This window comes from Phoenix dactylifera, chromosome 11 (assembly GCF_009389715.1).
Source record: "Phoenix dactylifera cultivar Barhee BC4 chromosome 11, palm_55x_up_171113_PBpolish2nd_filt_p, whole genome shotgun sequence".
NCBI classification, from domain to species: domain Eukaryota; kingdom Viridiplantae; phylum Streptophyta; class Magnoliopsida; order Arecales; family Arecaceae; genus Phoenix; species Phoenix dactylifera.
In genome coordinates this window covers 14,810,273-14,833,915 of record NC_052402.1, presented here as the reverse complement: position 1 = coordinate 14,833,915, position 23,643 = coordinate 14,810,273, and the positions used below count along the sequence as shown (strand labels likewise).

General features: G+C 38.3%; 2 protein-coding genes across 3 annotated transcripts; both read right to left on the bottom strand.

The window, feature by feature from the left end:
• Positions 1-4,145: 4,145 nt before the first annotated feature.
• LOC103704861 (thylakoid membrane protein slr0575) lies at positions 4,146-16,873 on the bottom strand. 2 transcript variants are annotated; one of them, XM_008788337.4, is made up of 9 exons: positions 16,428-16,872; positions 15,658-15,704; positions 15,474-15,576; positions 12,816-12,902; positions 7,578-7,661; positions 6,492-6,545; positions 4,911-4,991; positions 4,619-4,664; positions 4,146-4,496 (listed from the first exon to the last, which is right to left on the bottom strand). In XM_008788337.4, the coding sequence occupies exons 1-9, from the start codon at positions 16,746-16,748 to the stop codon at positions 4,423-4,425; spliced, it is 897 nt and encodes a 298-aa protein (XP_008786559.2). In that variant the 5' UTR covers positions 16,749-16,872; the 3' UTR covers positions 4,146-4,422. The 2 variants fall into 2 exon arrangements, with proteins under 2 accessions (XP_008786559.2, XP_026659560.2); XM_026803759.2 differs by lacking the exons at positions 4,146-4,496; positions 4,619-4,664; positions 4,911-4,991 and adding an exon at positions 5,072-5,272 and having other exon boundaries at positions 16,428-16,873.
• Positions 16,874-20,916: 4,043 nt separating this feature from the next.
• On the bottom strand, positions 20,917-21,420 carry LOC103704860. The gene has a single exon (XM_008788336.4). The coding sequence runs from the start codon at positions 21,320-21,322 to the stop codon at positions 21,185-21,187; it is 138 nt and encodes a 45-aa protein (XP_008786558.1). The 5' UTR covers positions 21,323-21,420; the 3' UTR covers positions 20,917-21,184.
• Positions 21,421-23,643: the final 2,223 nt, after the last annotated feature.

Sequence of the window (23,643 nt, the reverse complement as noted above, 5' to 3'; positions counted from 1 at the left end):
TGGCAAATAAAACCAAACTTTGCATTGCCAAGGAATGTGAATTGCGCAAATGCGACGCTATACCGACTTATTTCAGCCTTGAAACTTGTCGCCAATTAATCGTGAAACTTACAAAAGCCATTGCTCAGAACGTGTTCCTGGCATAAGAAGCTTGTGGACATTGCTGACTTAGCTAAAAGCTTTATTAATTCATGGGGGACATGGGAATAGAAATGAGGTGGCCTGAAGGTAAGAACATCTGGGAATCCTTATTATCAGCAATATTTTGTGATATCCCTCAGGACACTCGTGTAATAAAAAAGTAAAACAAAAGTAAGCCAATCATTTGAGAAACTTTTTGGACACTTTGTTTGCAAATAAGAGTAATGATGAGTCCGGTGATGCATCTGCCTCATATCCATGGTGTCTGGTGATGGGCTGGCATCATCAAGAAAATTTCACTAGAACCAGGAACATATGGTTATGTAAGGAGATCTGCAGCACTTGTTTGTAGTGTAGTAGCAAGGAGGGCTGGGATATTTATTCTACAGTATCCTCCCGTTGCCTTACCCTGGATAAAAAATATCCCTCTCTCTAACGGTCTGGTATTTTGATACGAGATCTACTTCTTATGTATATCTCCTTATTTGAGTATGAACTAAACTAATTGATGGTTTATCCAAGATGGAATTAGCTGTGTGGAGGCATGCAGGGAGAATGGTGGGGACGCAGAAAAGAGGGATGCATGATCTCTTTTCTTTTTTTTTTTACTAAAATGGATGATTTATACAGTTCTAATACGTACACATCCAAGAAAGTCAGAAAACAGCAAATCACAGAGTGCTCTAAGCAACTCCTTCTCCCCAACCTATAGGGCATCTCCGAAGTAATTAGCCACTACTAGTCATGGCCTGAATGTCCCCAAGCAAGGGGTGGCACCCTCCCACCCTGCTGGTGCCATCCTGAATCCAGCCAATCACCGTAGCAAAATTTTTCTCAAGCATAACTATTCTGGCCCGCAACACGCGCCGGCCCACACTGCCATGATCTCCTTAAAGAATGAAAAAGGATGACTTCCAATGCCACACAAGACTGAATTCCAACTTCATGGGATTTAATGTTTGATGATGGTATATGAGTCTTCATATGCTAGAATCAATTCCAGCAAAAGAACAACATATTTTCATAGTTTTCTCTTAATTTTTGGCCTACCAGACTTTACCTACTTAGCCTTCGTACATGGACAAGCCTGAGCATGCAATTCTAGAGTCCGAATCAGATTGGTCCCTTCTTTTGAGGCCTAATCGAGTCTTGGACAAAACCATTCTCTTAATTAATCCATATAAAATTACTAATATTTATAAAATATTTTATAATTTCTCATTTATCTCTACTATCATGAAGAAATCTTCTAGGTTTCGGACTCCATCCTCCTTTTGATTCCATCTTGCAATAATTATCAAAATCCCCTGCAACTCTACACAACAACTCGGCAATATGGCAGCACCCAACATTTCTACTATTTTTCTCTCCATCTCAAATATACGCAGCTGTGCACCCACTTTCCAAATCCCTATCCTGAAAGGTAGAGCATTTAAATTCCCTGTTTATCAAATAAAAATATTAGTTCTTAGCCAAAAAATAGTAATAATAATTAAAAAAATATTAGTAAACTGTTAAATGTTTATGTTGCAACTTCTTATTATTCATAAATTTTAAACTTTGCTTATTAATTCTTAATTATAATATCATTTATTTCTTCACATGCACTACTTGTGCTCTGTTTAGATTTGTGTGTGTCAGAGAGTGAATTACATTTCGATATACATTGTTCCTATATAATAAACGGCTAAGAGAAATTCTCTTTATGAATTTTACAGTGGATCAAAAAGTTATCTCTCTTTTATGAACAAAACTAAAATTTCGTTCCTCAAGCCGAATCCTAGCTCCACCATTCGTGATGAGGGTGTTGGTGTTGGATATAGAGAGAGAGAGAGAGAGAGAGAGAGAGAGAGAGAGAGAGAGAGAGTGGTTAACTTAGATTACTTGGGAGTAAATACATCCCATGGAGTCAAACAGAGGAAGGTCCCTCAATTCTCTAGGCACATCCACAGACCATGATCGGTCACAAATTTTTTTATCCAGTCCGCTAGGCTGTTGGCCTCACGACAAGCATGAGTAGCTTGAAAGAATAGAAATATTTGGTTAAATAGAGAACATCCCCCCCGAGTCCTTCGTTGGGCTACAAAGGCCACCTCGATATAATCTCTGATGTATAGTTCTAATAGATCACATCAAACATTAGAAGAATTGCCCAAAGTCAAATTGGATTCTCAAGTTGCCTGTGCCCTCTAGATATCTTGCAGCAAGTAGATAGAACCTTGAAAATACGAGACTGAGTGATAGCTGTTCATTGTTGTTCGGCCTTATGATAACAAGTGCTCGTTTAACTTCACAGTTTGCCAAGAAAAATGAATTAAGAATGTTTTCACCGTACTTGAGAGAATAAGAAATAACACGCCACCTTATGTATTTGAGAGAAGTAGAAAAACTTGATATACGGAAGTACACATCTGAAATATGTTAGGTTTAGTTTATGTTAGCTCTGGTTGCCCAAGTCTTCAACCCAAACTGAACCTGCTTCTAACTTAGTTTGATTTTTATCAATCCGGCTAATCCATACCAAACCATGGGTTGGTTTTGGTTAGGTTCAGGCTGTCGCGGCCCATGCTGCAACCCTTGCACATTTCTTCTGTTCCTCAAGTACTTAGCGTTCATGTGGAAACTCCCCTACAGAGAATTCCCTTTGCTTCCTTTTTCCTCCACTGGTTACTGGTTTTTTTTCTTTTTTTTTCCTCAGAGCAAATGCTTGGTCGAAACTATGACCTTAGATCACATTTCTTCTTGCACATCCTCAGAACTCCGATTACCTGCAAGAGGAAACAGCATACAAGCAAACAGGGTGGGTTTGGAGTAACCTTTGCCAACCAAAAGGATCACCATGTTTCTGGCTTCCGCACCAGCGAAGTAGAAGTTTTCATGGCAGTTTGCTGTCCAAATCGGCGGCCAAGATCCTGCTTGCATCTTCTGTTTGAGATGCTGCACTGAGAAAAGTATGGGGAGGCGTTTCCCTGGGGGTGTGCTGGTTGCAGCCCAGCTTTCTCTGGATGCTGGTTGACTCGCACACAGTTTACTCCAGGATTTGGTCGCGTTAAAGTAGAGTGCCGTCCCGACAGTGCCAAGTGGCCAAAGTTGGTAAAGTCTTCCGTGCTAATACGACGGATCTAAATTAGATCCTTCTCTCACTCCAGGATCGCCCTGGTTCTAGAATAACAGCTAAAATAATAATAAAAAAATCCAAAGATTCACCGTACCGATCATATCAATGTACCTATGGATACCGGTACCATGGTCCGAGCTAAAACCTAAAAAAAAAAATTGAAGTCGGTACGGTATGATCGGTACCGGTTGCGAATGGTCGAAATCGAAAAATATAGCTGTGTTTCGTCCGGTACTGATATGTACCGATCCGTACGGCAGACCATGATCCAAGCCCTGCACAACCCCTTTGCCATCTATGCCGACTCCTTCAAAGCTCGCCAAACTACTGTAAGGTTCGTCTGGCCAAATCAGCATTTGGATGTCTTGATTTTCCACCAAATCAGACCAGCTTTACGGTGACGGTCTCAAGCGTCGTATTTATGCAACATGCCAGCCCCCCCTCATAAAAGAAGATGATGATGATGAAAGAATGAATGCATGGCATGCAGCATGCACCATGCCTCCCTTCATCCACCTAAAAACAAATAAATTGTTGTGGAAGTATATTTCTTTCCTCCAACTGCATGGATGGCAATGACTACCTCATGCAAATTGGTCATAGCTCAATTCAAGGGTAAAGGTAGGATACATGCAACGGTTGTCATTTGAAAACATTTTTTTCCACTGTCCCTCCTTTCTGCCCTCTCAACCAAATGCCAGTCATGTTACTACATGTAATACAAACTAACGTTTCCTGAAGTGATGTACAACCAGATAGAAATGAGGATTATCCCTGCGAAGATCACCTATAATTAAAGGTTGGATGGTGAGCCAAGAGCTTGCCACAGAACTAGCCTAGTTTCAGAAGGCTTAATGCCTTTATGGAAGCAATAAGCAGTTTGGCGTCAAATATGTATTAACTTAAGCTTCCTTGTAATTGGTTTTTGATGATCATGTACATCATATATCTCCGCTTTAAAAAGGATTCTATGACAGACAAGAAAACAAAAAAATACAGAAATAACTGAAAAGGAAATTAATGTGCACACTCTGCTAAAGTCAGGCGGAAATTGGCATAGTAAAGTAGTAAACAAACAATTAACAGAAAGCCCAGAGCAAAAACCGAAGAATAAAATTAAAAAAAAATAGTGGCATGATTTTTTGGAGCTGTTATAGAGAACTCTACAGCTGTGAGCTTGGCTGTGAAGTTGTCTCCGAAATAAGACGGACTTCATAAAGATCATTTTCTCCTTTTTCTGCATCCAAAAAATATAAGATCAAACAGAGAAAAAAATAAATTAGCAAATTTTGTGAGTCTGCCGTAGTTTCAAGTATGGTATGGAGGAGATTTGCAAAGAGCAAAACTTTAGAAATTCACCAATTTCTGAAGTGATTCCTGGCCCAAAAAATGATTTGAATTTTGCCTGAAATCCAATATCAAAATGTATATCAGTCGGTGCACAGTTACATTACATTAAAAAATCCCATACAGTTAGTTGAACTTGAAATCTACATGAAATAGAATGACTAATGCTTCAGGTTAGTGGTTTTTTGCAGTAATATTGGGAGTATTCTTGTTTCTCAACGCTTTGGTAGAATTGAAGATTTTCAATTTATGGAGTTGGTTTATTACTTCCATTTCAATCAGAGATCAAAGAAAAAACTTTCACCTGTCTCCGTTCAAAATCAGACAGCTGCAAAGCTTTAGCTTCAAAGACAAGGACTAGACAGTACTTTCCATCATCAGTTACCTAAAAGGAAACAAACACTAGTGAGCCACCACAGGAGTATGGCTGCCAATTAAAAAACACTATAAGCAACACAATAACTATGTCGTTATCACAGATTACTCTTGCAAAGTTGCCATAAAATTATAATAATAAAAAAAGATTTTATGAATATCAGAATATGGATCAACCAGACAAATAATGAAAACCAAGATAAAAAATAAGTTTGAGCCATGGTTCCGAGTACTGGTGCCAGCAAGCATTCCAGTCACTAGCCAGCAAGCATGTGAGATGTTGTGCCTTTTCTAGAACAAAAGAAAAGAAAAGAAAAAATTAACAGGAGATCTAATAACAAGGTTTCAAGTGTTCCATCATGCCAAAACAAAAACAATTAAAATTTATTTAATAAATTTTCTTTAATTAAAAACATTTAATAATAGAATTAACATGTTTTTTTGTGCTGACCACTACATGAGTGTCATTACTGGCCCAAAAAGGTATGTGGCGACAAGCACATATATGTAGAGGCTAAAACTTGAAAGCTTGGTTTAAGCTCCTAATATTTGAAAGCTTGGCTTGAGCAGAACGGTGTCCCTAAAATTGTGAGTGTCTATAAGAATCAAGAACAGGAGTTTAAAATCTAAAAAAATCTAGGAATAAGATGGCATATTAGAAAGTAAGGTTTGATTTTCTAGCAAAATCAGCACCTTTGAAGCTGCCTTAATACCGCGTCTGATCTAATGGATTAAAGATGCTTAAAAATGATGCAGTTGTTCTGCTGAAATTCCATTTAATGCCAGGTTATCAAATTTCATAGGTTAAAACCCTTGCTTAAAATCTAGCACAGTGTTGTTAGTTTTGGATGCATTCCTCAAATTTTAAAAGATGCTTGAATTATCCATGATTATATCTTTGGCCTATTCCCGTGTAAACAGATTAGCTATTAGAAATTCACTAATTCATGAATTTTATGAATTATTAACTAATTTTAAATGACTTTTTAATGCAAGATACTTGAGGTAAAGATTACTGATCTTATATGATGCGAGTATTCTTTTAAGTAATTGCAATAACTTTTTCTCTTTGTTTCTCTTGTATGTTTCTGCATGAATTAAAAACTAACATGCTTTTAATCTTCAATGTTGAATTGTCCCAAGTCTTTTCAATTTTCAATTTTCTTCAATTTTTCTCCTCAAATTTCGATAGGAACCATGAGGCTTTAAGCAAACTAATTTAAATAGTTAGCAGCAACATTGCCATGTTCACTCCCTCCCCATAATGCAATTAGTTGGAAATCTTCTGAAAAGCCCTTATCATATACCCAACAAGCTTTCCCTTAACATACATACATGTATATATTTTAAAAAAATTATCATGAAATACCAACCGATGACAAAAATTATGATCTGTTGTGCATAAGTTTCCTAGAATAAGCAATATTCTCTAAGATGATTAAATTTTAAAAGAAGCGGTAACTCAAAATTCTATAATTACTTTTTTTCTAAAGAGATAGAAAGAACATACCTCTTCGCGAATCATTTGTAAGGTAGGTGCACTACGCCGTGGGATCCCACCACCCTAATAGTTGAATGGAGAAATAGTATTACCAAGATATGCAAATAAAACACAGCAAGCAATATTAATATGTCGCTGAATGCAGTTAAAAGAAATCATTCGTATTACATTTCTAGTTATTATTAGTTATTTGTGACTTGTGTGCTAGAAAAATTTGTATTTGTCAATCCTCAATTTAGCTAGTACAATTTTGCATCGCAATTAATACCATGCCATAATATATTTACCATATACAATGTTGCTAGTTGTTGCCAAGAATAAATGATTAAGCATCTCATTCAAGGCAAAAAACAAATCAATATCTTGATGTAATACAGTCTTTTCCATTTTTGTCTAGAAAGAAATGTGAGTCATTCTGAACTGTCCAATGAAGAAATAAGAGGACAGCAAAGTGCAAATGGCACACAGAGTGTATGTATTGCTATAATGATAATTGCATCTGGACCCTATAATTAATGTCAACTTCATGCCTGGTAATGAAGACTAAGTGAATACTATACAGGAAATCAACAGGACTCAAAACAATAATATGATTTATAATATCATTCTCAAAAGTAATATATAGTGAACTAGGTAGGAGTTTTCACTCTTCACAGCTCCTTTTGCCGTAAGAATAGAGTAAAACAATAGCACGAACCTTTTTACCTTCAGAAAAAGCATGGTTCTTCCTATCTTTAAAGCACAACCGAAGGTAAAACATACGACAGCTTTAATAATTGGACCAGACATCATAAACATGATATCCAAAGCAAATTTTAATTCATTATGAACAATATAAAAGGGAATGTTTAACTCTATATTGCCATGATATGTTATATACCAAAAAATAGTAATTACCTCATGCCATTTTCCATTTAATATTACAACAGTTGAATCAGCTACAATTTTATTTTCTATATACTAATCATGCATCAACAACATGTAAATTTCAATGGACAGGAAAATTATATACAGTTTCTAACTTTCTATGCAATTGAAAGTTTACAAGTACAATTAAATAACAAACATCAAAATCGTTTAAGTTACGGAAACTACCTGGCCATATTGGAAGATTCGTTTTAGGGCCTCATCCAAATGTTGCTCATCACCATAGCGGTATCGTGTAACATCATTCCTTACCTAGAAAGTACATGAGTCATCTTGAATAAAGATTTCAATAACAAGCATATAATTCAGGGAAGAAAAAGTTATGTTATTTATAATTTTCCAGGCTATATTTTATAAAAATAAAATGCAAGAACAACTATACAAGTTGACTATTCTTTCTGTGAATAAAGCACGACTCAAAAATGATGTTGAAAGTTGAAACATTCTAAAACTGTTCGCTTGCTCATGCTCTCATTCACTTGGCTCATCAAATTGTGGATGATTTACCATTACCCTTCTAGTTCTCCCACTCCCACACACACTGTATTATTTGCTGCTAATATTTTATCACCATGAAGCAGGAAATACTAATTTCCATATTATGATTCAGACAAAACAGCTCTTACAGGATAATATATATAATCTTGTTTTATCATGCCTTTTTAATGGTCAAAGTATCAATGCCCCAATGGACTGAGTTGTCTGTAATTTCAGTAACTAATAGATTGGGGGACCAAAAATTTCTGATTCCCCTTAACCCATGAATGCTTTGAAGAATGCATTTACCAATCAAGCCCCATACATACAAATTAACAGTTCTCAAGCCTGGCATTTCCTCCTCTCAAACAGTAAATCACCCATCTGAGGCCATAATCAAGCAAAATTTTCTGTAGAGGAAAAACTGTCATTTTCTGCCAAATAATGCAAAACAGCCAAAATTTTCAAGTTGGAAAGTATCATCGAAAGCATGTTAGTGGTGTTCACAGGACCTTTAGAAACCTCCGAACCTATGACATGTAGATCAGAGGCTTGAAAGTGACCAAATTAGCAAAGTTTAAGAGGGCAAAATGATAAATTCATGATGAAGGTTCTTCTTCACAAATCAAGTCGTCAATATTATCAGGACTCTACCAGCAATAAGATTCATTCCATGGAGTTAAGTAAAAGATTTGTCGCAGATTTAAGGCTTACTGATGTTGACCATTTCAGCTCACTAGGGGCAAAATTTTCATTTTTCTATCCACATCTAGTTTTCAGCACCAACACCATGAGGATTCAGCTCGGACCATGTGGTGATAACCCTTGGTCCTTTGAAAAATTACTTTATATTTAAATCCCTCTCGCTAGACCTAAAAGCATTACGTATAGAATCACAAGATTAATCTGCATAGCCTATCTTCCTCAAAGGATACTCTGATCCTGGATAAGTAAATTAATGAATAAGGTTAAAGAAACAATAAGATACTATCAATTCTCAATTCCTTGACTTGACAAATTTGATTGATGTGCTTGTCAGTTCCCAGCCAAGTAACTACTGCCAGATTTGTTATGCAATTGGTTGATGGATAACAATAATATTCAGGACTACAGATGGTCTCCACAGATGGCATGCATGGCCATTCCTACTATCAAATTCACCAAACAATTTCTACAATTTTATAACTTATGAGACAACTCTTTTAGGAGTTCACAATATTGCTTTCTTGTACTTCAACAATGGTTGGATTTTCAGCAAGAATGAAAAAAAGGAAACACCCAACACTGGAAGAACAATGTTCAAGGTCCTACATTGCAATAGAGGGTAGCATCAATCTTGAGAAGTGTTGTTTCATAACTAATCATATGACAATATATACTAGATAATAAATCCTTAGCTGACTTCCTTGGCTTCCAATTCAAAGGAGCGACTGATATCTACTTGAGAATCTTATACAAAAAAGAACTTTAGTTCTTCCTCCTACATCAACCCAAAGACAATAAAACTATATTGACCAGAAATAAGAGGAAATAATTTAAATAATATCACATTTTTTAATTAAATTAAATGGTTAATATTATGTTTTTAGATAAGAAAACAGACAAAAGTTTATAATTTGGTTCCTTACAGGAACTAGATGTTTTGCTATTGAGTAATTATTCGCATAACTGGTTTGCACATTTAGAGAAGCTCGAATGCAACAAGTTAAGGAGAATAATCAATATTTGAGAGCCCCAAAATGACAGCAAATGTAGGACTAAGTACCGCAGGTACAGCTAGTGCAAAAAACCTGTCACTGTTGAACTACATTACCTGGACTTTTCATTTTTACGATGTCTGAAATTGTCTATGCTTCTGGACACTTGAACATGGCATGCCATGACATGATGTCGGAAAGAAGTGTCCAATACTTGGCACGTTTTGGAATGTCCTAAAAAGGTCTCTTAGTTTTAAGTATTGGACACTTTACTAAAGTGTCATGAAGGTTTTGTGGGCACTTCAAGCAAATTATCCTTACACTTTTAATATAAGGTTATCACAATAATATGAAACTTTAAGCAAAATGTGCTTATATTTTAAATATCAATGTGTCACGACTAATTATCAATTTAGGTATCTGACACATCTTAAATAATTTTAAATTAATTTAACAAATAAATTAAACAACTTGCAAAGTCATAGCTACTTAAACTAAAACAAAAATGAATGTGTTTATGCACATAATATACAAAATATACTATATATGTTTTACATATATTCTGTGTACCCATGCCTAGACTTTTGGAGGCTGCCAAGTCTGACTTTTGAGGACACATGGGACCCATGCCAGGTGTCTAGGTGACACTTCTATTCAATAAAATACTAAGAAATCAAAAAGAACAAATAAGTTGTTAGCAAACTAAACAGTACAAAACATAAAAAAATGATGAAACTTGTCATTTTGTCAGCCTATCTCTATTTCTATACTAAAAGGGAGAGGCTTTTGCAGCTGGACTCTTTTCATTCCAGCATATATAATATATATCTGTTCCATATGCTGAAAGGAGCCCTCGATGTGAATCGGACCAGTCTGCCATTTGCCACAACAGACAGATAACAAGCAGCATTGCATGGCATTACACCTCTATTATTCCCGACTGTAGCTACCGTGCACATCTTCTTATTATATTTTAGAATTCCAATTGGAGAAGGTAAGGTTTTGGCTTTTTCCCATATCTAAAATACACCCACCTTAATTAAATTTTAGCCCTTTATGAAGGAAAGAAATAGGAGGTGCACTAATCATGAGAATAAATTTACCAATGTGCATAATAAAAATCTCTAATTGGAAGGGGTTAAAACCATCCGTATGTCTCTTATGTGCAATAGACGTGTCAAAATTCCATCTAGTATATGATTCTCTCACTTGTGTTGCATGTGCCGTACATGTGTCAAAATTCCATCTAGCATATGCTTCTCTCACTTACGTTGCATCTACCATACACTACATGATTCTCCCACTTGCATTGCATGTGCCAAATATCTAGTAGAAATAATCTTGCAGCAACCTTTTTCTGTCATGTTCAGTTCACATTAGGCATCAGATATTGGCTCTCATATCTGCATTCACCAAAATGGTATAAAAAAAGAGATCTAGTAGGGTCCACCGAACAATCCCGAACTAGGATTTTCAACCATTAGATTCTGTCCTAGGTCAAAACCAGCCTGAACTGGTCTGAACCATTTGGTTCTACCCAATTTCAAATGGTTCTGCCAAGTTCCAAAATCAAATGGGATGCTATGATATATAACCCTCTCCCCTCAGTCTCGAACTTCCAATCCCCCTTGCCTCACAACTCCCCCTTTCTTGTAATTCCCTTGCTCGGGTTAGTGTTCCATCACTGCCGCCGCTGACAATGATGATGATGACAATGACAACCACCTCTATTTCTGTTCTCTCACCATACCATTGCCATGGCTGCCAACAACGACATTGATTCGTATACTTGCATATCAGAGGTCAAAGATACACTTTCCCTCCATTCATCTCTCTTCTCCCCTCTCTCCCTCTCCCCCCTCTGCCTCACCTTGGTTCTGTTATGCCTCGAGTTGTACAGCATGCACCGGTACCGTACTTGTTGGGGGAATAAGATTTTTCCCCCAAGTGACACAAATGCCCCCAAGAAGCCGCACAATCGCCGACCCTGAACAGCCGAAGTCGGCGTCCGACCTCGGAACGCCCGACCTCAAGACATCCGACCTCGAGACCTCCGACCTAGGAAAATTCTGACGCTCAAGGTCTACCCTTGTCAGCCACCTACTACGGCCGTACTCCTCCGAGGTCCAACTGAGGACCATACCCTGCCACTGCTTCAGCATTTATTGCGCATGGCCGCTGTAACCCTCCGGTTCACTCTACAATTAATGTGGATCTCCGGCTTACTCCACCATTAATGCGGATCTCCGGCTTACTCCACCATTAATGCGGATCTCCGGCTTACTCCACAATTAATGCGCATGGCTCCTGACATCTACGGATCCTCGGCTCTCCACGGCAAGTTAGCCCAGCAGAGTCTGGTCAACCATGATAAGTCTCTGATCTCGGCCATACCTCCGACACCAATGCAATGATTCGCCTGGTAGCGTACTGGTTCGGATCGTACGACGCCCTCACCGCCGACATCAGCACAATGATTTGCCTGACCGTGCGCCGACCTGAGCCACATGCCGAGCCGTACTATGGCCTCGCCCTGTTACATCACAGGTAAACCGACCCCCACCTATAAAAGGGAGCCTTAGCTTCTCAGGAGGGGGTGGGAGAAATTCCGCGCCTTACAAGCACTGTTCATCTCCTCCTTACACTATCTGCCCCCTCCCTAACTTGAGCGTCGGAGGGCCGGCGCCGGAAAACCCGGCCACCGGTTTGTCTGCAGGCACCCAGACGGAGGACGCCGCCCGCTGACGGATCGCTGCCCCGCCGTGAGGATCCCCAGCTCCCTCTCTCCGGCCACCCCAGACGAAGGACGCCGCCCGCCGACTGGTCGCCGCCCCGCCGTGGTGACCCGCAGCTCCCTCTCCCTCGACCGAAGATTGCCCCCGGGTCCAATTTCCAGCAACAGTACTAAACCAGCAACCAGTGAGTAAGAACCCTAAGTACCAGTTTGGCGAACCTTGGGTAGCAAGGGCATCATGTAGATGGTGAATGTTTTTCACTAGAAGTCTTCATATGACATTTTCAACTCTAGCAAGTGCCATATGCTTCTTAACATTTCAGCTCTAATACAACTATGCTATATTCAGTTCCTATTTAGGAAAAGCAACATACAATTTCTTCCCAAAAAAATTATGCCTTATTGAACCAGTTTAATTGGAAACCTATTAAAAAGGATATTTACAACTTAATCAGTTCAAAAAAAAAAGTAGGGGGAGTGGTTAGCCCTAGAATTTACCTGTTTAAGAATAGGAGTTGCACATGTTTCCCTTAAAGCTTCTGCATCGGAGTAGGTTATGCACGGCACTGGTTTTAGTTCTGCATACTGCACATAGATAGCACATATGTATGGAAAATAAAATAACAGCACAAATTCCACTTTTATAATCAGCAACTGTCAATGTTCTTGAGAAAACAATGGACATTAATATTAATTTATTTTACATTTTGCAATTTTTCTCTAAGGTTCTTGATATAATGATCATACTGTTCACTTTGAAATTAGTTGATATTTGATATCAAACTCAAACTAAAACAGAGTGAATGATGAGGAAAAGACCTTCAGCAAAGACAATTGTTGCAAAATATGTATAAGGAAAACCTAATGAAGATTTCTGACATAGAATCATTTTGAGCTAAGAAAAAATTGCGGCAAGTCACATTCACTGCCATATTGCTCACTTAAAGCAGTCAAAACTAAACCTACAAAAAAATGAGGTTTCTTAGTGCTAGCTATCTATATGACATCTTCATTAAATGTCATCTTACAAATTCAGAACTACATCTTGTCATGCATCCTTTTGACATGATAAAGTGAGACTCAGTATGTGCACACAGACAAACATAAAGAGATGTCATACAGCCACTCAGAGAGGAATGCTGCTTTACCAGCTCCATTATGACCAAAAAGTTCTCCTCAAGTAATCTTATATGTGTCCATTAGTGAGTCTTTCAGTTTCTCTTCACAAAGATGTTCCTGTTCCCAATATATCAGTAAATAAGAAACTCGTTTAATTCTGCTCCATGGTGCCATTACAAATGCATTCTTCCATCTACATGAGGAAGCAGTTTGTCATTAAAGCATCAGTGAAGCTTAGCTCCAGGCTCCAGAACCATCAAATCTAGTTTTTCTTTATGCATTTTCTCCATTAAATTTCACAGCATCAGTTGGGCAGTACAAGCAGAAAACATACCGTCCACTATTTTTTACAAGCACTTTGACCTTCACAAATATCATGAATTTGGATCCTCGTCCATCCAAAGTACCAGGTTACTCAGTCACAACTGACAATCAATACTCATCTAATAACCCATTACCAAGTGGTAGAGGCAAGTAGAAGTCTAGAAGATGAACCAGATAATGCAATGAAGACGAGGATATAAAGGATATCCAAGACTCTAGGTGAATTATATTTATAAGATCTGCACTTGAAATCAGTCCCTCATCTGAAACTCATATATGGAGATTTCTCAAAGAAAATGACATCAGCACATACTCCAAGTAGTGATGACAATGATGATAGATTTTTCGTGTTTAAAAATAAATCAAGACAGCATTTGATAAAACAAGGATCCAGATTAACATGGCTATGAACAAAAATAGAAATGCCAATGTCATAAAAAGAATTAAAAAATAGTGAGAACATAACTTACCGAAAGATGAGATTTAACATCCAAGGAGGTTATGGCATTATTGCAAGAGTGTTAAGTGTTAACTGTAAACTTTGTTTTTTTCATTCTTAGTGATGATTCACTGATCAAATGCATGTGTTCCCCTGAAAGATCTAATATCTTATGACTTGAATTCATCAATAAAGTACATAATCTCAAAAGCATAATCGAGGAGACAATAGGGCTTCATATCTCCATAGTGTAAAAATCCATATTATCATAAAAGCATACAGTAATTTCACTTCCCAGATTTACTAATCCTTATGCATATCCACAGTCAGATCTCTTTGAAAATAATCTAGTATCTCACCCTTTTGAAAATAATCATAACCCAGAAATCTAGAATAGGTAAGTAGGTAACAAGTACATTATAATGTCAGATTAACAGCACCTCTGCCAACCACAAATTGAAATTACATAGCTTTATGGAAGCTATCAATGGAAATTTTAACTAGGGTTGTCAAAGCTCATGCTATGGCTGTTAGAAATAGTAATATTAGCAGCTCATTTTGTTGCACACATATTACATAACTTTAGTGTGATATCCATATATCTATTTATTAATTCATTGTCAGCCTTGCACATGGAGGTATAGATAAAGTTCATCAACGAATCCAGACTGCAACCTTTGGTGTCTCTTATAATCATGAGATTTGTCTTTTTTGAAGTTATTGTCTTTATGCCCTCAAAACATAGCATTTGCTTTACCTTAACTTTCACAGTATCAAATTCCAACATCATCCTCCCATGACCTTCTTGAATGCCTCAAAAATGCAGAGTGTGAGAAATGGCCAGCATGGAAGACCCTGATATTTGGATTTTAACTACTAAAAGGTCTCTTTGTTTTTGTAATTTCATTGGTAAGATTGAACGAAACGTCACCAGAAATAAGAAAATTGTCAGTCGGCTACAGGAAAATCAATAGGAACTATATTGCACCAGAAAAAAAAAAAATTCTTATCACCACAACAATTTCATTTCCCTAGACACTGATTAGGAGACCAGCATTCCTATAATCAGACATGATTGTGATTTGTCCAAATACTAGATTTTTGGAAGTGTTTTTCTTGTTATGCATTAAACATTATAAAATTTAAGGCACATAGCTTTCAATTCATTTAATCCTCCTGTGGTCTTTAATAGTATACCTTAACCATATTTGTGTATGTAAATAACAGAAAAAAAATTTCTCAGATCAATAAGCTGTTAAAAATAAAGGACTTACCTTCAATGCCATGCCAATAATTGCAAGAGGAAATCCATATGTTAGCATTAAAGCTGACCACTCAGATCCAGGGAGAATGCTGAAATATGCTCCGAAACCATATCTGAAAGGCAAGATATGATCGAATTATGAAAATCAGAACGATGTGCAGGTCATCTAAAATTCTCATCATGCATCTAGTTACGAGAGAAGTGTGCCTCCAACTGCTAAACCAATGACACCAAACGAGACCTGCAACCCAAGCACAAAGTTTCATGTAAGAACAGACTGCGTCACTGGGTAGATTTGCTAAAGATGTACAGGAACTTGCAAATATTAAATGTGACGTAAAAGGAATTACGAACTGCAACAAAAATGAAAAGCAATCAGGAGGATAACATGCAACATTGCGTCCTCTTTCACATCTTTAACTACAAGCAGCTTAACTCCTAAAATTTCTGGATACTAAGTCCCTTCAGTTTAGATGAGAACAGTAATTTAAACAAAATAATGAATGAACATATAGTGAACATTAGAGATATCTGAATTAATTTTCAAAAAAAAAAAATGCGGCGCATAAATCTAAGAAAATGATCTTCACCACACATAGCTAAATGCGGAGAGGAAAATGTAGGAAAAACTCAATCAAAACTAGGACAAGCGTGGATTCTTTAGGTATTAGTCTTGTTTAGTAGCATTTGAGTCCAGTTCTAGGAATTAGGAGAAGTATAGATAAATAGTACTACCCTATCAATCTAAGCAAGCTATTAATTGAAGCGCATATAAGAGTTCAAACTGCAAAGGTACGACCCCCTCAAAATGATGGAAAGTCTCTCTTGTTCTAAGGGTTCAGAGTGTGCAAGTAAGTCCACAAATTACGGATGAATTGCAAAGTTATATTCGATTCCGAAAGATCGAAACGGTAAAAGCAAAATATTATATTATAGCGGTTTAGGAAGAGGAACGGAAAGAGACCTTGGCCAGGGAGAACTCGTTGTCAGGAACGATGGTCTTGCCGGAGGTGGCGGAGGAAGCTTGCGTGGATTCCACAGCGTGGGCCAAAAATAGGAGCCGATGCGGCCCTGGGGAGATTGATGGAGATAGGGACGGCGGCGAGAGGGGGAGACGCTCGGCGGTCCGCCGCCCGTTAGAGGAGACGAGTCGCTTCCGGAGACCCGCCGCACGGAACCCGTGCTGCGAGCAGAGGATTACTTCGCCGGCGCGGCCGAAGCCCAGCACAGGCGGCCACGACGCTGACGCTGCTGCGGCGGCGGCGGCGGCTTCAACGATCGTCATACTCGCCGTGTCTCCTTCTTATTCTCCCTCGCTCTGTCCCTCTTCGCACTTTCTTCCCTTTTCTTCCTCTGTTTCGGGATTACCGCAATATCGCTTCTGGAGAAAAATTAGCGGACGTCGTTGGAAGAGCAGAGCAGAGCAGAGCAGCGGTGGATGGATGGAATTACCGCCACACGAAGGAGCCCGGTTGTATCCTTCGGTCGAAAGAAGGATACGCCTTCCTTTTCGCTCTCTGACCGTCCGATTAAACACATTTCGCTTTGAGAGTTGTGCTACAGGATGAATGACTCGCTCGGAGCGCTTTGAGATATGTGAATTCTATATCAAACGGTCGTGTGCACGAAAGGTAGTGTATCCTTCTTTGGCGCGAAAGATACAACCGCGTTCCCCTGTTTGTAGCTGTAAAAGTTACATCCTCACATCCGAACAGCATGAAATAAAGAAAATTGAACCATATAAATTCCAACTATTAGAGGTCTGTTTGATTGGTAGAAAAGAAAAGAAAAGAAACAAAAGAAAAAAGAAAAGAAAAGAAACAAGAGGCAAAAGTTGTAAGCTTGGAGTTGCCAAAAGAAAGAAAGAAAAAAAAAAAAAGCTATGAACTTGAAATTTTTTGTTAGAATAAAATTATAAATTTCAAGATTTGAAAGATCTAGTAAGATTGAAATTTGAAAGGAGAAAAGTGGATATAGCAGGAAATAGGATCTCAAACTAATAATTGTTTAGATTAAATCTTGGGGTTCGAATTGTTTCTTTAAAGGATATAGTCATAGTAGCACCTAATATGTAATTAAGATATGCATACAACACTTTTACACAAGCGAATAACAATGGATAAATACATAATACTATATCCTATTACAATTGTAATCCAGTTATTATATAGATCTATAAACAATTAGGAGCAATTTTAGCATAATAAAGAATCCAATCTAGTTTGCATGATTTAATCTTGAATTAGATGTAGAGTTTATATTTCGAATCCGAGACTTCTTGCCTGCCAATAATTTTGAGTAGTGGGTTGACAGTATCATGTGAGGCACAGCCACATATTAACATAAGATGAATAAGTCAGTACTGCCCAATAAGGCTGCAAATGGGTCGGGCCGATTCGAGATCCGATCCGGCCCGACCCGCGTAGATCCGACCCGACCCAAATTTTAGGATCCACGGGTCGGGGTCGGATCCTAAGATGAATAAGTCAGTACTGCCCAATAAGGCTGCAAATGGGTTGGGTCGATCCGAGATCCGATCCGGCCCGATCCACGTAGATCCGATCCGACCGAAATTTTAGGACCCGCGGGTCGGGGTCGGATCCTAAAATTGGATCCGAATCATTTTTTGGGTTGGGCCTGGGTTTACCGAACGGATCCGATCCGACCTGAATGGACCCGAAGAGAGAAAGAGAGAGGAGGAAAAAGCAAAAAAAAATTATTTTTTGTGTGTGTGTTTGGGTCGCGGCACTATTGGTCTATTAGTTTTCTGCAATGGAATTGGATTTTGGAAGAAGGTCTGGGATTTCAGCAAAAAGAAGGTCTGGGATTTTTTTTTGTCCTCGTGAGAGGGGAGCTAGGAGACACCAAGTTCCGTCCAATCAGTCATATGGACAAAAAATAATGTGATATGAAATTTGGCTTGTAGACCGACTTAGTTAGTCAGTCAGGGGTCATCTGTTCTGACTGGAGGTCAATTGCAAGTCTTTCGAGTCATGGGTCACCCAGCACCTCATAATTATGGTATGACCAAATTAGATTTGCCCAAATTCTTTCCCCAAAGCACAAAAAAATTGGACCGGACCCGAACCCGATCCAACTTGGACCCGAATCCGACCCGACCCGATTTTCAACCTGGTCGGGTCTGGATCTAAAATTAGGACCCGAACAAAAAATCGGATCGAATCGGGGTCACCCAAGATTCGACCCGATCTGACCCATTTGCACCCCTACTGCCCAAGCATATTTGGAGAAAAGAAGAAGAAAACCAGAAAGAAAGAAAGAAATAAGCTTCGTTTATTCAGCATAGCTAGTTTAGATGTAATTAATTTTTCAGAATGAGATGACCAGCATGTTAAAATGTTAATAGGCAGTTCGATGTTATAAGCAACACCAAACAAGATAAAGTCTAAGCTTTCATATATGTGAACTCGCCAAAAACCAAAGAAGGAAAGAAAGAGATACCTGTGAAGCATTTCGGATAAAATAGAATAGATAGTTGAAGCCTTAAGTGGGTCAGAAATCAGCCAGGGAGAGTGAGAAATGAACTCAATGAGAAGTAGGTTTAAAGTTCAAACATTGCTGTTGAGCAACTGCACCCCAGGCACCATCATGTCTAGATTCTACTACGTGATTCATACAATACATCGATCTTTTTTACATATAAATTTATAGTTGTGTTTTATTGGTTTTAAATTTTAATACAATAGAATCCCGCATGAAACGAATGGCTTTGTGATCGATAAACTTATGTTGATCAGAGATCTACTTACTTTGACTACCACACTACTACATCAGATCATGCACCCGATCGTGCAACAATAAAATGATATTTTATAATAATTACCTTTTCTTACTCCTTCTTAGACTTCTAGATTTCAATAAACTGAATTTGATAGCAGAGTTCTTAATTCCTCTCTGTTTACATGTCCATCTGAAGTCTAAATTGTGGATTTTTTTCTACTCTTTAAAAATTGCTCCAATTGAATGGTTGAAAAGATGACATGATAAATATTTGTTGGAGTATCAATCGGACTTTTTTATATATTAAAATTGTTAGTCATAATATGGCTTTTGATCAAAATTCGCCGTACCATATCGAATCAAGTAATACATAGCATCACGTACCACACCGGTTTGGTACTGGTACAGAGTACAAAAAGCGTATTAACACTCAATATGCTGAACTGGCTCCGTACCAATATAGTGATAGCCCTTCTTCTTTTTTTTTGAAAAGAATTATAATAGTTTCAAGCTGTAGTGAACTGTCTTAATAGCTTATACTCCTAGTTTTATCCTGAGCAAGCAATTATAAAGTTTAATAGTTTATTATTGCAAGCAACATAACGGAACCTGATTTTCATATCCTCATCTCTTCTACACTGAAAAGCACTCGAAAAAACCTTTGACTCCATTATAGTACTCCAAACACAGCCCAAGTGGAAGAAGGTTTATCCAAAGACTGTCTACGGGCATCATATCCACGTATATCAAAACATCATATTCCTCAAATTAATAAAATAGATGTAAGCTGATGAGAAGTTAAACATCCTGGCAAGGAGGTGAACATCACAAAATCATGGTATAAGCTCGCAAACGCAAAAGCAAGAGTCATTGAATACGAAAAAATAAGAAACAATTCGAGCAAACTAGCAATGTTCTACTGTCCATTAGAGCAGTTCGCACCTTACAATCCATTTATATCATTTACATTTTCCCCACACTTACATTTGTCTGCTTGTTCTGTTGTTCAAATTGTATTTAAACTTTTCTACTAATACTTAGCTTTCAAAAATATTCAAAAGGAGAGCACCAACAAAAAGGATTGCCATATTTATTAATTTATATGAACCAAAAAAATCATTAACTAAATAGTGCAATGTCCATTCATTTTGCCCACACATAGCTGATCCCACATTGGAAGGCATCCATGCTGTGATTATCAGTTACTCGAAGGAGATTCTTGTTGTGTTCACCAGACTTCATGTATTCGCATGGAAACTCAGCCAGGCATATGGTGTCTTACTCATCTAATCTTGCATTGCTATTTTCAAAGCTGATTTTAGGTCTCTCTGAAACCCAGGCCATGGAAGTATTTGGTTGTCACCAAACTTTAACAGCTTCCATGCCATCAAATCTATCTACAGTGCCCCATTTACAACTAGGATCACTGAGTTTCACAAAGTAGGGCCTTTGCCCAGCTCCTAAGATGCATCTGATAGCTATCAAAACGGTCATTAATTTCATGTTTGGATTGCAGAGTTAGGAAGCTCAAACATCCCTTTTGATGTTTTTTTTTTTCTGTTGGATAAATATTAAATGTAGGATTACTGCCATCATCAGGTACTCTCTTTTTATTCCTTTTCTCCAGCTCTCTAATCTATCTAAATTAAGGTGGCACAGATCATAGAGAGAGAGAGAGAGAGAGAGAGAGTCCATTGTTACATACTTGAATATAAGACCAGAATAAATCCGTTTCAGAATCTATTTCAATGTGCAAGATTTTTTTGATGTCAAAAGTATCAAAATTGGTCGATCTTCGCCTGCCTAAAGGCAAGAAAAAAAAAGTAGCCGTTCACTAAAAGACCGACAGGAGTCGAGTTGAACTACAAACTAAAAAAAAAAAAAAAGAGGAAAGAAAAGATATAAACACCTAGTATTTGGATCGATATATGTACAAACGAAAAGCCTAGTTAACCAAAATTCCTCTGCTCTTTGCGAGGGTCAGTCATGCCAGCAGAGGAGCATCACCACGCATCGGCGGATGATATAAAGCCTGGCCTTCTGCTCTCTCAGAGCTCTCCCGAGCCCACCTCCTCCTCCTCCTCTCTGCGCCACCTTCCTTTGGCTGCTCAGCTTCATTCTTCTCGCACTCGACGAGCTTATGGAATCGATACTTAGACTCTGTTGCTTCTATCTCTGATTGCCTCTGTTGGGCCAAGGAAGGGCGTGGAGTTTTATAGCAAGTGGGAGGGGAGAGGCGTGGGGGAAGGAGCAAGACTCGTCCATCACCCCATGGCCCTGTCGAGGAAAGAGACAGCCCAGCAAGCACCAAGGAGCGTGCGCTGCTGCGCTCTCCCCACTTGTTCCCCAAACCGCCAACCTTCACGCAATTTGATGACTGCCTGGGAGACAAAACTCTCAAACCTCGTAATCTAAAGTACTAGTTTACAATCCTTTCTCTCACTTTGATCATCTTTGAACCAGAGACCACTGCCAAACACGGATTCTTGTTTGCATCTCTCCGTCTTATCTTTCTTCAAACTCAGAGAGCCAGCAGGCCTTGATATTATTTAATTTCTTCCATGCTATAAGCTTACCAACTGGTCTCTTAAGAACACAAACCATGTATTGATTGTTTTTTCAGCAATGCTCGTCACTTTCATTGCATGGTATTGGCTGCATTCAGATCCCATCAGGAGGCCAGTGAGTGTTGGACCCCAAACCAACCACATGCATGCATGGGGATGGGAGATGAACAGCTAAGGATAAACCTTTCACTCACAAGCGATGATGGTCTGTTGCTTTAGTTTGTTTATAACTGCAGCAAACGAATGAACTCCATTCCTCGTGATTCCTGATCAAGTGGAGCCGTTTAGATTCCATTCACAAGCCTTTGTTTACCAACTCCCAAGCAAGAGAGCTAACAGCTCCAAGCGATGCTAGCTGGCAGATTTTTTTAGCTCTTAAACCAATGACTTCATCAAATATTCAATCAAAACCTGGCTGTCATACTTGTAGCTCTCCCTCTAAGTAGAGAGAGAAACTTCCAACTCAGATTATTTGAACGAATAACTTACTATAATAGCCACATTGAATTAGATGCTGTCCGCCAGCCTTTGTAGGATCTCTTTGGAAAACTTGTCGGGTTATTTCTATGTATTCACTGTTCTTGCACGAAAATTCGCGGACAATGCCGTGCTGCTGTCTATGGTGTGCGTGTGCATGTGTTTGTCACGTTCTTTTTTTCTAGTTCGTTCATCAACATCACGAGGATAAAGTGGACGGACAAAAAGCGTCTGCCCTTCTACTCCCCCTCCATAAATTAAAAGTATTTCAGAGGCTTCAAACTGGGTTAAAAATCCGGGAAAGAAAATATAATGAGATGCTGGAAGCAGGTGATATTTCCATCCATTATTCTTGCATGCAGAAAAGTTGACAGCCTAGATTTCACTATAAGTATGTAATAACTCAGAACATCATCCAAAAATGCTAGCAGAAAAGTATTAACCGATGAGCCCAGACATCCTTATCAAGTTAAGGGTTCAAATCCATATAAATCTAATCACAAGCACCACGATCGACCCGTAATCATCCCCAATAGATCTGTGCTGCGGTGTATCTGGATCCACATAGGTTATAGACTAAGTGCACTCTGATACCATTTTGTAACAACTCAAAACCTCATCCAAAAATGCTAGCTGGAAGGTATTATTTAGATTTATTGATCTTGTATAAGTACACACAATCTACTCAGCAAATAACCGATATGAGACTAAACATACGCCCGCATGGATCTTCATAAAGTCTTAAGTTAACCGTCTAGAAATAAGTAGGTTTAGAATGAGACACTCTTGGAGTTGAGTTGTAATGTAAATAGACATTTTCTATATGAACACATGATGGGAGAACCCATGCTGCCCAGAAATTTAAGATGTATTAGATGTTTTTAGCATTCCAAATTGTATCAAATAATTTTTTTTGAGAATCATGTTAAATGTCGTCAACTTTTCAAAAAATAGTTTTAATATGAGATATATTAGGTACTATTTTAAGAGTGATATTACCTTTCTCACACTGATGTTGGATGAGAAACAGTAACAAGATTACAATTAATTATATTAGTTTCATGAGACACCAATTCCACAAATTGAGAGGTCCATGGCTAGACACAGCAAGGAGATTTCATTCTAAAGAGGACAGTGGCTCAGCCTGAACCTTAGAAAATGCCTATGGTTTGGCTAATAAGGCGTAGACGGTGGCATGGGTACTATGGGTCCGTTTCTGGCAATCAATATTAGGCACAGAGATCCTTTAACCTTCTTCTTATATTATGTAATTCCAAATTTTTTTCATGCACCGGAACTCCGTAACCCTTTTGGGGTAAGAGGAGGCTTTTAATTCCCGCTATGCAGCCGAGACCTAATATCCGTCCGTTCATTGTTCACAAGCTTCCAGCACCC